General features: G+C 42.0%; 1 protein-coding gene across 6 annotated transcripts; it reads right to left on the reverse strand.

Annotated features, from left to right (window-relative positions):
- Positions 1–21: 21 nt before the first annotated feature.
- hnrpkl (heterogeneous nuclear ribonucleoprotein K, like) lies at positions 22–13748 on the reverse strand. Of its 6 annotated transcripts, none has more exons than XM_047569590.1 (16): positions 13456–13748; positions 11271–11377; positions 10523–10620; positions 10378–10434; positions 9427–9470; positions 8102–8174; positions 6119–6232; positions 5693–5821; positions 5300–5604; positions 5133–5186; positions 4928–4964; positions 3681–3696; positions 2976–3008; positions 2783–2850; positions 2521–2690; positions 22–1850 (listed from the first exon to the last, which is right to left on the reverse strand). In XM_047569590.1, the coding sequence occupies exons 2-16, from the start codon at positions 11329–11331 to the stop codon at positions 1820–1822; spliced, it is 1290 nt and encodes a 429-aa protein (XP_047425546.1). In that variant the 5' UTR covers positions 11332–11377; positions 13456–13748; the 3' UTR covers positions 22–1819. The 6 variants fall into 6 exon arrangements, with proteins under 6 accessions (XP_047425546.1, XP_047425545.1, XP_047425544.1 ...); XM_047569589.1 differs by having other exon boundaries at positions 11271–11380; XM_047569588.1 differs by having other exon boundaries at positions 13409–13747.
- Positions 13749–15192: the final 1444 nt, after the last annotated feature.

The following is a 15192-nucleotide window of genomic DNA, read 5'->3' on the forward strand; positions in this document are numbered from 1 at the left end:
AAATAAACACCATTTATGCACTTTTTTTTATTATTATTATTTATTTACTAAACACCTGCAGGTACTACAGATTACCAAGACACGGAAAAACACCACTCATGGACTCACAAAACTGCAAGTTTCGAAATACATTGAAAAGACGTATGCACCGTCAAATTGCAAGAAAAAAAAATGAATCCAACAGATCTGATAATAAGTTTGCACTGAGGCGAGTCCATCCCCGTGACTGAGTGGTGGTAAATGAATCGAGAGGAAACAAAAGATTACCAAACCTGTTTTGTTTTTGGCACCATCTCCTTCCAAGAAAGTGTCAAGTAGCCGGGGCCAATCGAAAGCACTCATGAAATTACTGTTTTCATGTAAATATACAGTATATGTACACGCACACACTTTATACAATTCGTTGTGTTTCAATGAACGATAACAATGTTTTCTTCTTTTTTTTCTTCTTTTTTTTCATACCAAACTGGTACATTTATCCCAACTTAAAGCCAGACATTTTGGGAAATAGGTTTATTCGCCTTCTGGTCGAGAATTGGCCAAACGGATAAACCTAGATAACAGATAGCGGTTAGCTTAGCACAAACACTCAAAGGAGGTGGAAATTATTAGCCAGAACACTACTGAACGGCAACAAAGTGTAGTAAGTGTAATTAAATATTAAACAGATTTCGTGTTTTAAATGCCCAAAAATAAAATAAAATAAAATAAAACAATTAGCCGTTTTATGCGGTGATGCTTGCTGAGCAGTTGCCAGGCAACCAGAAGAGACGCCACAAAGCGTAAGCAAGCGTAAACAACCCATACCTGCATTTTAAAGACTTAACAAAAGTACATTTTATCTTTATTTTTCGGCACAGAATCAACAAATGTGATATAATGTATCTATGTTGGAGGTTTTTTTAAGTTGCTCATACATGTTGAAGATTGTTCCCCGTTTTTTTTTTTTTTATGTTAACGTTAGCTATAACCCTGCTGCGTTTTGAAACCATATATATTTATTGTGAAGTGGTCGTTATTTAAATATGTTTTAGACCGGTCTCCAGTTCTAATTAGGTTAATCGAATACCTGTTGCACAGTTTCACAAAAATAGACTTATTACAAGGGTTAGCCGCTTTACAACCGGGTTTACAACCAGGTTAAGGCTAAAGAAATGCAATATCTCCATGGTAACGGCAGTTTTTCCCCACAATCAACCAAGTCTGATAAGAAGTTTTATTCTAGACTATATCTTTGTAATCAGCCAATGGTTGTGATATTTTCTCAGGCCAAAGTTGAATACCTCTATGTCCCAATTTCTTTACTCCATTAAAGCCCATGAGAAAAAACAAAAACAAAAAAACAAAAAGCCGTACAAAAAGCACTTCATTTTACAGTGGAAAAGAGTGTTGCAGATTGTCTTAAAATTAAACCATGCAACTTCATTTGGAGAGTATGCTTAAAGAATTCGAGAAAAAAAACAAACATATTGTTCTGAACAAAACGATTACATTCTGCATGCTGCACTGAAATGAAGGAGATAAGGGCCAGCGATGGCTCACAACACCAAAAGTTATCACACAGATGGATTTAATCCAGTAACAGCACAAGAATCCAAAAAAAATAATAATTACACCAGCACAAAACATGTTGTTGACTCATTGTTTGCTGTTTGACAGCTTAAGATTTTTCTCCTCTCCAAATAAAAACTCTGTTTGTGACGGTGAGGGGATCAGGCGCATCTACCCAAAGCAGAGGAATGTGGGCTCTGAATAGAAGGAGCAAACAGTATGGCAGCATGGCTTCACCCTTCTTCTTCTTCATTTCACTTCATCCTTCCTAGAAGAACCGCCCAGAGTACTGCCTCACACTGAAATAAGAGACGGATGAAAACATTAAGAATATTTATGTAAACGGGAACACGACAGGGTCAGGAGTTGTAAATGCTGGATGCTGCTAACTGCGAGACATTTTTCAAGTGGAGCACAATTGTAAGTTATAAAAAGCATGCCAAGGTCAAGGCTGAAAATAAATTCTGTCTGCGAGCGGCAACATGACAACCAAGACCAGCTTAGCCATGTAGTGATGGGAAGGGAGGATGTGGAGTGAACGAGGGAACGCCACGAGATGATATACTGTATTTCGGTTATTGATTAATCATCCGGTTACTGTCTCAGCTGACTGATTAACTTTGTCTATAAATGACATGATGATACTAGAAAATGCCTTGGATCCTCTGCTGGAGCCCAAGGTCATGTCTTCAGCCTTAAACCGTTGAGTTTACAGTGATTTAAAACAAGCGACAAACCATAAAATCCTGTTGTAATTGACCGGCTTTGGAAATTAATTGAACAATTAGTCATCTCAACTAGACAAAATAAGTCCTGTTCTGTTCTATGACAATGATGGTCACTATAGCACCAAATTCTGTGCGTGTTAACGTTAACTAATTAAAAGAAGAGGACGACGACACAGGCCAGATCACTCACTGCTTTACTGTGATACCAGTGGTGGTTGTAGGGAATCAGAGGAGCACATGCCTGTTCTGCAGCAAGTACTGGGCGTTCTGGATCTGGTCCTGTGTCCCTGTGATGGTGATGATGCGGTCCTCAGAGCCCTCTAGTGGTTCATCAATCTTGATGGATGCCCCGGACTCATGGCGGATCTGCTTGATCCTCTGGCCGCCCTTACCGATGATGGAGCCAGCCAGCTGCACAGCAGACACACGGGCCAATTGAAAATATATAGAGGAGCGAAATTATTTTGTGCCGTCGTTTACCGCGAGACTCACGTCTGACTTACATCTTTTGGGATGGTGACTTGCGTTGTGATAACTGGGCCTCCGATATCGCTGTATGACCCTCTACCGCCTTGGAATAGAGAGAAGAACCTTAGAGGGGAGTTTGTCTTTTTAATGAAGTGTGCAACAAGAAGAAACAATCCCTTTAGGTAAGGAAACAAGAGGCTGGGACGATAACGATCCATTCAGACTCACCAGGCTGAAAGTGCTCCCAGGAAGAATTGTTGTCTTTGAAAACAGTGAAAACGGAAAGAAGAATGTGAAAGATGAAAATACACCACAGTAAGACAGAAAGGAGATAATGTGATGGTAAACACGTAAGCACAGCCAGAATGTCAAAGACTAGAGTAACAGGGATTTATCAATCACTACATTTGGGTTTCTGGATCGTTGGTCTAACATCATTACATATCTATAAAATCCCAAGTGGGAATTTTTCTTCACCATTTTCCACCGATAAATGTTCCAGGTTAAAATAACCAGGTTACAACACTATCCAGGTGTCCTCATTATTATGTGTAAGAAATCTAAATGACTCAGTGAATTCCTAAAATGTAGGGACAAGTCAACACATGTAGGCGGAGTTCAACAGAGGTAATTAGGGCATGAAATGAGTGATAAGGCGGGTTTTTAAAAATAGAGCAACAGAGCATGGCGGCATATTGTTGCATTAAACATAAAAGGATAATGTGTAATAACGTGTCATAGTTGTCTATTGTTAGGACAAACTGCACTACTTCCTGGTTCTAAAAAAATGGACCAGGAAGTGACTTGAAAACAAGGACAACCAGTTGTTATACACGTTTTGATAAAAGCTGTCTGAAACAGTCGGTGGCCAAAAATAGTTTTTTCTAAGGTAATCGTAAATCTGTGCAGGACTTGATAAATATCAACACTCACCATATCCGCCTCCACTCTGCATTCCAGGATCAATTCAATAGAGAGGGGGGGAAATAATAGTTTTAACGTCACAATCAAGTCAAAATTTATTTATATAGCACCTTTCATACAAGTGAATTGCAACACAAGGTGCATGAACAATGAAGACAGAAAGATCTCACGACCAGAAGTAAACCAGTATCTACTCTACACTACATTACTAGTTACAAAGCTGGGTTTCATGCTACAAATGTCCCATAGCAACCAATCTGAAAAGGTAGCCACTGGTTGGAATCAGACGCTATGTGGCCACTGAAGTCATCCACTGTGGACTCATCTTATGGCGATGTAGCTTTAAGACAACTTTAAAGAAGCTCACCCAACATCACTAGTTACAAATGCAATTTGAGCACAACATTTATTGGGGGAGAAATACCTGCTGCAGCTGCAGAAAGGCTAAAGAGACATTGTGCAGCAGGTATTCTCTTGTGCAATAACTTCTGTGTTGATACGGAGATAGCGTCCAAGTCACTGGACTGTTTCACATTTGAAGTGGTTTCTCAGACGTCAGGACATCAAGAAACCTCAAAGTGGGTCAAAATATTAAAACCTGTCTGGAAAAAATCTGGTATACTACTTTTTATAGTTCATCACAGTCCTAATTTTAACAGGGAATTAATTGGTCATATTGAGGACATTTAAAAGCACAGCGGTAATTTGCCGTAACCCCATAAAGTCTTTCAAACCGTCACAGATATGAGTTATCAGAGCAACAGGATTTCTAGACGTTAGCATGTGAGCATCTTGTATGCTGCAGAAACAAAATCCTTGAGGTGAATAAAAAGGACCATTATATTTGTGATGTTTTAAAGGACACCATTCAGATATTATTGATCAAATGTAATCCTGCGCCTTCGTATTAACACAGTTTGCTTGCAGCTAAACCCTGTGGGGAACCGGTTCAGGAATTACTTTGGTTTCTGCTCAAGTTCATTTGCTAGCCTGGTGGATCTCTGGACTACGTACTCCACTGCTCTCCGGTAACCACGGAGACAGCTGTTGCCAGGCAACAACAGGCCTACATCAGTGTGCATACACAGTGGAAAAAAAATAAATAAAATAAAATAAAAAAGCAGCACAGTGTCCAAGTTGCTGCGCTTGTACTACACTGAGAAAGACGAATTCCAGTCGTGTCCTCTGAAACATAATTCACAACAAACACACAGCCGTGCATTACAGCAGCACCTGTAGACACAGACGGCACTCACCATGCTGTCGTAACGGTCTCCTCTGCCTCTTCTGTCACTGCCGACAAGAGCATATGCATTACTATGGAGTATGTACTGGAGAAAGTTGCTGAGTAAAGGACAAACTGATTCTAAACAATGATTCTGGTTTAAATTCTGCTAATGAGCAACTCTGATGAACCTCTGCTTTTAAGTGAAATGATATTATATTGAGAGTCCTGCTCACCTTGGTCTGTCGTCCATGCTTCCATGATAGCTGCCATGTGAAAACCTGTCTCCTCTGCAAGTAATGACAGACAAAGAAAAGAGACGTTGTGATGTTATAACCAAAACATAACCAACAACATCTAAATAGCAAGTTTTATTTGAACCAAGAAAAGATAAAACACTCACCCTCCTCTTGGCGGCGGTGGCGGGGGGAGAGGCAGGTTACGAGCACGGCTTCCCCCTCGTCCTCTGCTTAGCGGAGGCGGTGGCCCCCGACGTGGGCTCATGTCATCGTAGTCCCTTCTGGAAGGAGGCGGGGGCCGATTACCACGAACGGGAGGCATGCGCTCGAAACCCCCGCGCACACGGATGGGGAAGCCGCCCATGGGTCGTCTGCCCCTCTCCTCAAATAACATGGTGAATCCGCCGTAGTCGTACGTCTCGTCGTAGAAGTTGGGGTCGTAAGGCTGGGCGCGACCTTTGATCGGTGCCTGCAAATACAAAAAAAGAATAAAAAGAAAAAGGAAATGAAAGATTTTGAAGACTGCTCTCTTCTGAAATGTAAGTAAGTAAACTCACCTCTGACACCAGCTCCAGGATAACTTTTATACATTCAATGACACGCTCTGGTTTCCCTCCCACTAAAACCACTCTGTCGGTGGAGTGTGGACAGCACTCCTGGAACAACTTGATGGTGGTCTGGGTGTTCTTAAGCACAGAGACATCAACATGTTAGTCTTATGTTAAATTTGTATCCGCTATATCTATAATACCACAGTTGCACAGTACAGATTAGGTGATTCCTGCTCCTACTTCAGATCAGTAGTACCAAATTATGCACATGTAGGAATACAGATGCTAAATAGTAGAGAAAAAAAGTATAAACCAGAGGGAAACATATTCTAATAGTTCATACACAGTGTTTATCTAAACAGTGTTCACAGGTAAGCAGTTTCTTGTAGAGTATCAAGGTAAGGTCTTCTGTTAATGTGCACTCTATCCTACCTCTCTCAGCTCCTTTATTTTGGCACCTTTCACCCCGATGATGCCCCCTGCCAGGCTCTGATGGATTAACAGCCGAAGCTCACAGTCAAAATCAATCCCGCTGTAATGTTGGTACTACAGAAACACAACAAAAGGAAGTCAGTAATGCCACTGACAAGGAGCCGGTAAGTCTTCCTAATGTTAATCTGCAAAACCTTTGTCAGAACTAGATACTTGTTGATGTAATGAAAACATACAAAAAGAAGAACTCTCAATAGACAAAAATAAATTTGTCAATCACAGAAAAACAAACAGTGGCCGCAAAGACTGGGCCCATTAACGAAGCCAAGATTGATCAAAAATCACCAAAAAGCACCAACTTGAATCATCACTTCTGTGATAGTCTACAAATAAACTAATTACTCTGGTAAATGTTGGCACTTGTGATGTGTATAACCTTTAAAATGAGGTTATAGTAAGGGTAGCCTTACATGAAAGTTACTGCAGTGATTGTTAAGCACCAGGCCTGGACTCACAGGCGACTCATAGAGGCGTTACTGGTGTTTTGCTTTATAAGTATCAGGTCAGACTTTCATAAAGGAAATAATAGCAGTAATGAAGCTCTGGGTTTATGATCAGATTCAAGTGTGAACTTTGGCCTCAGTTAGGGCGAGTCTTAAAGACGCAGAGATCAATTAAACATGTTGCTGATTCTCTTTTTAACAGACTAGAGTTACGTTTCCAATCGAAAACACACATTGTGTATCCTCAGTATTTTTTATTAACTATAAAATCAATCCAATAAAGTTGTGTGAACATACACTCTGCCTGCATAAAGAAAAAAAAGCACAAGAGGATTAAAATCTTGCTCTTCAGCAATACTAGTGGTCAAAATATCCACAGCGCACTCTAATGCCAGATTGGGATTAAGAAAGAAACAAGATGGAAGAAACATTAGCTGTGTTTCCTTTACAGTTTTTCACAAAATAATAAGAGATATTTCTGAAATGTCGATAAGGTGTTTTGCAAATGAGCTGAAACTCTCATAAAGCCTCGTCTCGCAATATCTCATAATTCTCTTCACTTTGGGGAAGATGGACCTCAAATGAGCTGGTCACATGTCATCTCCGGTGACACTGCTGACGGGGAAATACATAAAAAGTGTTTCCTTGAACTGTAGCGATACAATTTTAGATGGATACATCAAAAAAACACCTCATGAGAGTGTTGTAGCTTTAGATATTTAAGACATTTTATTTTTTTAAATTTGGGCACAGCAAGTGATTGGTGCTAAATGCTTTTGCTCATATAAGCATAGAAATAATCCCTCTCTTTGCCTCCTACACAGAAGTAATATTTATTGGGTTCAACTCCAACATGGGCTGCCAAGTTAAAGTATATGAAGAAACTCAGTGGTGGAGTTTAAGAGCTATTTGGACAGCCAGACAGTAATGAGTTACAATAATCCAGCCTGGACGACACAAATGCATGAACTAGTTTTTCAGCATCACTTTGAGACAGGATGTTCCTAATTTTGCCTATATTAGGCAGGTGAACGAAAGCAGTCCTGGTCACCTGCTTTATGTGAGAATTAAAGGACATGTCCTGGTCGAATATAACACCAAGGTTTTTCACAGTAGTACTGGAGGCTAAGGTAATGCCATCTAAAGAAATCAGGTGATCAGATAATGAATCTCTGTGATGTTTAGGGCCAAATGCAATGACTTCTCTTTTGTCTGAGTTTAAAAGTAGAAAATTACAAGTTATCCAATCCTTTATGACTTGCTTGGAGTTTAACCAGCTGATTAGTTTCATCTGGTTTTACAGATAAATATAGCTGGGTATCATCTGCGTAGCAATAGACGTTTATGCCGTGCTTTCTAATAATACTGCCTAAGGGAAGCATGTATAATGTGAATAATAATGGTCCTAGCACAGAACCCTGAGGAACTCCATAGCTTACTTTGGTATATATAAGAGAATCATTGCAACACAGCAGCTTACCTCCTCGAGAGTGGGTATGATTTTGAGCAGAATCTCTCCGATAGTGTCGATGCTGGCATTCACGCTCAGGATCCTGTCGGGAACCATTTTGGCCGAGAGGAAGCAAGGCATTACAAGAAGGACAAAAAGTATAACGGAAGTACATAAGAAGCAGTCCAGCAAACAGTTACGGACAGACTCACGAAAGGTATCAAACTAAAAAAAGAAAAAAAAAAGAAGAAGTAGAAATTAAGACTGCTCAACACTACGCAAAATGATAACTTTTCCCCAACACTACACTGATTAAATAAGCAGCTGACATGCACTGAATCTAAAATTATTCTCAAAGTAAGAGAAGCCTTGGGAAGATGGGAAATTTCAGAACGGCTCAAAATTAACGTGAGAGTGGCCACACAGAGTTGGGGGGGAGGGGTGTAAGAGAAAGAAAGATCTATAACCATCCCACCACCAGCAAGTTGGGGAAAAAGTAGAAACTAAAACAACAATAACTTGCCATGACGCCACCAGCACACCTTCTCATTGTGACCAGGAGTTGGGTGGGGGGGGGAGGGGGGAAGAGGGGAGAGGTGGGGGGGAGGAGAGGGCTAGGGGCTGAGGTGAGGGGGGGGGGGGGGGGGGGCGGTAGGAAACAGTAACAGAGCAGAGGGGTTGAGGTGGGGGAAGGAAATGTGAGTGGTTACCAACTAGTCTGTGGCACAGGACAGGAGCAGGGTGGGAGGGTTATGAGAGGTTTGGCAGGCAGCTCTGAACTGATGTGGGTCTGAGAGAAATTTAACAGAAGGGATGCAGCACATTGAAATAAAGAGACGACATTCATGAGCGGCGGGTGAAGGAGCCTCCAGACAAGCGCTCTGTCAGAGACCATGGACAGTGATGCTGAAAACAGGGGAGAGGGGGGTTGGAGGAGGTAAGGGGAGGTCGGAGGTAAGGGGGCCAGGTGGGCCACAGACGACAGAGTGAGAAAAAGATGTCTGCTTTCCACAGGTTTCAACGTAAAAATTAAACATCACAGCAAGGAAAATCACAACCGCTGTGTTGCGAACTATAAAAAGCCAACTACTTGGTAGTGGGTTGTCAGTGATTCTCTTGAATGGATAAGTGTAATGACAAAAAAGTCCAACTGAATGGAGATGCTGGAAATGGACAGAAAAATCAAAAGGAACAATACATGTCTCTGACAAGTGGAGTAGGGGGGTGTTTGGGGGAGGAGGGGGATTATACTGTCATGTGTATAAAAATGTTAAAATGAAACAGAAGGCATGTTATCAAAGACATGTGTTTCACTGTTCTAATCAGGCAGTGAGGCAATAACTGGTGGGACATACCGCTCTGGGCCACTGCTGTCTGGGACTGATACACTGGCATTGTACTGCATGGGCCGAGGTGGTGGTGGTGGTGGTTGTGGTGGTGGTTGTGGTGGAGGAGGTTGGCATTGGGCGGGGGCATTCAATCACAAGATGTCAAGTTAGGTGCCCGATTAAGGAGGGGCACAGTTTATGGGCAGGGCCAACCGGGAGTGTCAGGTGGGCGGGCGGGCGGGCGGGCGTTCAGGGGCGGGCGGAGGTTGGGCCAACGTCAAGGTGGGCAACGCAGGAGGGGCATGTCGATCCAGTACATGGGCAACGGAGGAAGGTGGCCAAAAGTAAAAACAACAAAAAATAAAAAAAAGTAAAAGGAGAGGGGAAGAGGGGGAGAAGGAATACATTTTTAATTGAATACACGCTACACTTTGTCCCAAAAGTGAAATGAGAGTCTTGAAACTGTGGTGACTGAAGAAGAACAGGAAGTGTGACCTGGGTCAGTTCAATAAGCAGTCTGGAGCACTACAGAGTCCCTGAAAACAAAGACTTTCCAGTCAGGCTTTCAGGCACCTGTTGTTGCTTCAAGGTCAAACATAGCGTCAACGCCGTGAGGGGAATCAGGTTGAAACTCACAACAGGACAGGAAACTAAATAGCAGTCACACAAGGACCTTCCTAGTCTGTCTGCATGAGCCGACTTGGTTTCAGCGTAGTAACAGTGCATGTCAATTCTTGATGCCAAACAATTAAAACTTGCTGGAAATCTGGGACAGTTTTTATGGGAACCCAATGAACCTGGGTTTGATTAAAGGAAATTTTGGTGTGAAGCCTTACAATTTAAATACTTAAACAGCAATATAAATACAGCACTGTGCAGGGTCTGCAACAGAGAGGGAATTAAGCAACTAAACTTTTTTTTCCTCACGTGCAGATATATTTGCAGATTTTTTTATTTCTTTTTTATCAATTTACTCACATCTGTGCGTAAGGCTTTTATGTTCTTGCCACCCTTTCCAATAACTGCACCAGCATTCTGTGAAAAAACAAAACAAAACGTGTGAATCAATACTGGAGAGGAAAGAAACGGTAAAGTATCCCAACATATGTGGATGTGTCTTTACTTTGCTCTGAAGCAGCACACGCAGCTCAACCATCTCATCCGTGTTGCGGGAACGTTTGAAGGCCTGCTCCTCATCCATGTCCTCGGCTGGGCGTTTACCTGAGCAAGAGAAGACGATTCAGGTCAAGTCCGAACAACATACTCATTGGTTGCTTTAATGGCTCTGGGTGTGGACCAACTTTGAGACCAAGTATAATTTGCCATAATCTTTTCTAGTCGCATAAAAATGCTACATACGGTTTCTAAAATTTAGGATTGCTGTACTAGACGGAAAGAAAGCCAAAGGAAAGTAAATTAGCTTTTCTGGCAACGGCCTCTGAACGTTTAATAGAAGGGACAAAAATATAAATACATGGCCAGTGCAAAGTCTACACCATGTTCCACCCAAAGAAAGGGATTCATTCATCAGCCAACTGTATCCTGGAAAAAGTCCAGCACCACCATGTAACCTTCCTGGATTAAAACATGGGCAGATCTGCTCTGGGCCCACAGAACAGCAGTATCCTGGACGGGAGAATCCCTCAACCATCTGACATGTCCACATGCTATGTGGTCCAGGCCAGAAATGTTCAGTTTTGCTCTCTTGAGTGAACTAATTAGCCAGTATATCCGCACACTGTATTTCAGGCTGGTTGTGACACCAGACAGGCTCAGTTCAGTTTGTATTTAATGTAGGACTTCATTCACACCATTAATATTGAGCTCGTGAAGGACTTAAGCTGTGCAAACCAAGGTGCACGTGAGCTCACCATTAGTGTCTGTGTTGCTGAAAGTGATGTCTTCGTCCTGTTGTTCGACTTTCACCTCCATTGTTTTGCACCTGCAGTGGAAGGCAAAGAGGTTCCTCTCCACGGATCTGCTAAAAGAAGTGGGAGGCAATGATATAATCAGTGGGGCCACATGCAGGACATGCAAAGAGGCATCATCAGTCAAATCACTGAAAAATTTACTAGACAGTGACATCACAAAATATGTATCCAAAGCCTGATTTACTGTTAAAAGTAAATATATGCAGTCTGCTACCATCTGTAAGCAGAAAAACCTGCCACTAGAGCAATTTTGTTTGATAAATGAATAATTAACCAATTATCACCAGTTTGCTTCACGAGTCAAGTATTCATACGGCATTATAGATGGTGCATGAATGTGTCAAAATAATAAGAATCACAATCTATGTTTAAATATCTGAATTATAGCCTTAAGTGTAACAATGCACACTGCACAATCTCTGCAAGTGATTCATTGTGTGTCCTATAACATGTCCCAAAATAGTGGAAAATTAAAACAGAGAAAGTTTTTATATTTGAAAAAAAACCAAAAAGTATCATCAAGATACATAATATGAAATCATGACTCACGTTTGCATGCAGCAGTGTGGATACTTCTTGAATAACAATCATATACTATGATCAAACATGTGAAATCTCTTACTTTATCTTTACTGCACTCATGCAAGCATCCTACATGCACCGACAGCTGAACACCACACGTGTAGTTTGGACTTCTACAACCTCAACGTCAATTTTACTTTAGTCAGTATCAACAATCAGCAAGCTGCATCCTACGAGTCAAGTATGCGCGTGCAGTAGTACGGATGCTGCCCGCGCACTTCAACTTAATAAGAATCATAAAATGGGATTAAACACTTGAAATATAGCCGCGAGTGTAGTTTTCTTGCACTTTGCTGTGCACATTCAGCCCCTTCTGCATGCGCTGGTAGCTGAAGATTAAGCAAGTTGCTTTAACTTTTGCAAATGATTAACCGTGTGGTGCGCGGTGTCTCAAAGCGGGGAGGGAAAGTTACACGTGTGCACGGCCCAATGACCTGTAAAACCTTAAGACATCCACGATGGTGAAATCGTGAGTCAAGTGTGCATGCTGCGGCAATGATGTTTTTCTAACAGCGTAACATTTAATACTTGAGATGGAGCCTCAAGAGTTAGTATGTGCACTTTACTATACATGTGCATCTGTCCAATTTTGCTTAACAGATTATTTGGCCTTTTTTTTTTTTTTTTAAATGTCCCAAAATCCCCAAACATAAGACATTAATTTAGCAACCTGCATCACATAAGTCAAATGTGCATTCAGTAGTATGGATGCTGCCTGAGTACTTCACCATAATAAGAATAGCACTCTCGCACTGAGCATGTGAAACATAGCCTCAAGTCTAGCTACGTGCACCTCATCGTACACATGACATGCAGCCCTCCTACATGCACAAGCTGCGTGGACTGGTGCAAGAATCTCCACTCCCGGACTGAGGCCTTGCTCAACTACTAAAAGGGGGGGGGTGCATGCATGTGAACGCCTACATAGCTGAGGAATTAACAGCACCCATTTTAACTGCCACTGGCTTTTACAAGAGTCAGCTCATGTTTGGAGGAGGCAAATATGCGTTAGTGACATAAATTAGCCATTTGTGTGTGTGAATACGTGTGTGTGAGTGGGTGGTGGTGGAGGGGGGGTCTCAGCACCTACTGCAGTTTCACTCATTTGTTTTTAAAAAAAAAAAAATGTTGTTAAATCTTAAGTGAAAGCCGCGCAGTTCCAGCAAAATGCGTTTGTCAGCTGATGTGTCTAATAGAAGTTAACTAGCTTTCAGCCGTGTTTGACAGCACTTCCAACATGCTAACCGCTCTGCTAAGCTACTCTAGTGTGTTTCCGTGGGTTTCACGAGGCGTGTCCGCCAGTGGCACCGTCCACGTTGTCCAGCGTCGTTTCCCCCGACCGAGAGAAAATAACGGCGGAGCTACCCGGCTACCGGGCTAATGTCACCAAAGGGGGGACGCCTGGCTTAACCGACCACCCGCCCGCCCTGCAAGCTACGCGGCCGCCACGGTGCTAAGCTATCGAAATGAGAAACAATTAGGAGAAAAAAACAGACCTGCAGCAAAACCCCCCGTTCACTGCGGTCCTCCGCGGTCACCTCACCCTGAAACACGGAGAGGAGAGGAGGAGAGGGACGCTGGAGGATCCGTCGACTCTCTCCCGGTGGTTGGTTACACACGCTGAGTCGAGTCAGCACGGGCGAGCGGGGTTAAGACGCTAAAATGGCCAAACTGAACCGACCGCACACACAGCTGACAACCCGAACTATTTATTAAACTCTCTCTGGTTATTTAACGTATTTGTGGTTCTGAGTTGAGGCTCGCTGGCAGGTTGTTCGTGTCAAGCAGCCTACAACCCCGCCTCCTCCGGCAGACACTCCGCCGTCCACCTACAACGAATCTCTGCGGGGTAACGCTGGGCTTTCTTAGCCTGAGCACTGACTGTCAGGTTGAGCCCCGTTTTTGAGTTTAACGTGAGTCAAACTATGAGTGATGAGCAAATAAATAAATAGTTTACTCCAAAATATTTCCGTAGAGATGTTAATTCACCCGCCTGTTGCTGTATAATTAAACAAATCCAGTTATCTATTCATTATTTTTTAAGCAAACTAATTTGCTGTTGTTTAAACTGTTTTCGTGGTTGTTGTGACGCAAAAATCTACATGTTTCCTAAATTATTATTTCATTTAGGTGTAAAAATATAAAGACCCTTTCACTTTTTGTCCTTAATGAAAAATTAATATTATCAGCCACTTGTTGCCAATCGGTTCCCTCCTGATTTGTGCTCACGTTTATCAGCAGAACCAGTGGATGAAGACATCAGGAAAAGTTTCAGTGTTTTTCTATGCATCCTTTCTGGTCTGTTTATGTCATCCTGTAAGTAGGTGTTGGTCTCCAAAAGGTGGCTCCAGATACCAGACGTCTGCAGAACGAGAGAACCCCAAGAGTAACCTGCTCCTTAGGACAACAACGCCCCTTCAATGAGGAGGAATAACTTGTTTCTAGTTCAGGTAACTTCCAAAGTTGAAGGTCAAGCACACAAACCAACAAACCACTGCAATGTACTTGTGTAATGTTTATAAATCCATGAGGAACCTCTAAAGAAAAAAAGATCCCCTGTGCAAAATTTAGAGGCAGCTAATGTGCGAATGCACACATTTTGCAGAATAAGTTTTTTATTTTTTTGCTCTTAATTAAAGTTGCAAATACAAATTCGAAGGTATGCTAAAGCTAAAAACAAGGACAACAAGCCTGACTGAAGATGGGTTAACATTTTATACATTAATGTAGGTTCATATATTTGAAGCATGACTAGGCAGCATTGTACACTGTCAATATACATTCACACGAGACAAACAAGAACAGAATTCGTGTGTGAAAGAGTAGTATTGTAACCCGCAGAAATAGACTGGGAAAGTGGACAGTCGAGGATGAATCAGTGCAGCCAGAGCTACATTACTGCGCGCAAGGTTCAAGACAAGTCTGCCACCAGCTGGTTCAGTCAGAGGCGAGAGCAGCTATTGATGTTGCAGAAGTGGAACCAAAGTGTATGAAAGTTTCCTGGTCTGGACAACAAAATTTACATACAACTCCTCATCTCTTTCTGCAAATTCAACCTCATATTCCAGAAGAGAAGAAGGGATACTTCCACCATCAGAAACTTTAAAAAACAAATGAATTCCCAATTTCCAAAATAAAAAATAAAATAAAAAAAATAGCACAAAAAATCAGGAAACAATGATGTTTTGATTCCCGGAACGTAAACCTTCTTTGACAAGGCCACGAGATCAGACTAACCAGATCAGACAAGCCATGATCTTGAATCCACAAATGAATCTGT

Source organism: Mugil cephalus, chromosome 19, assembly GCF_022458985.1.
Source record: "Mugil cephalus isolate CIBA_MC_2020 chromosome 19, CIBA_Mcephalus_1.1, whole genome shotgun sequence".
Taxonomy (NCBI): Eukaryota; Metazoa; Chordata; class Actinopteri; order Mugiliformes; family Mugilidae; genus Mugil; species Mugil cephalus.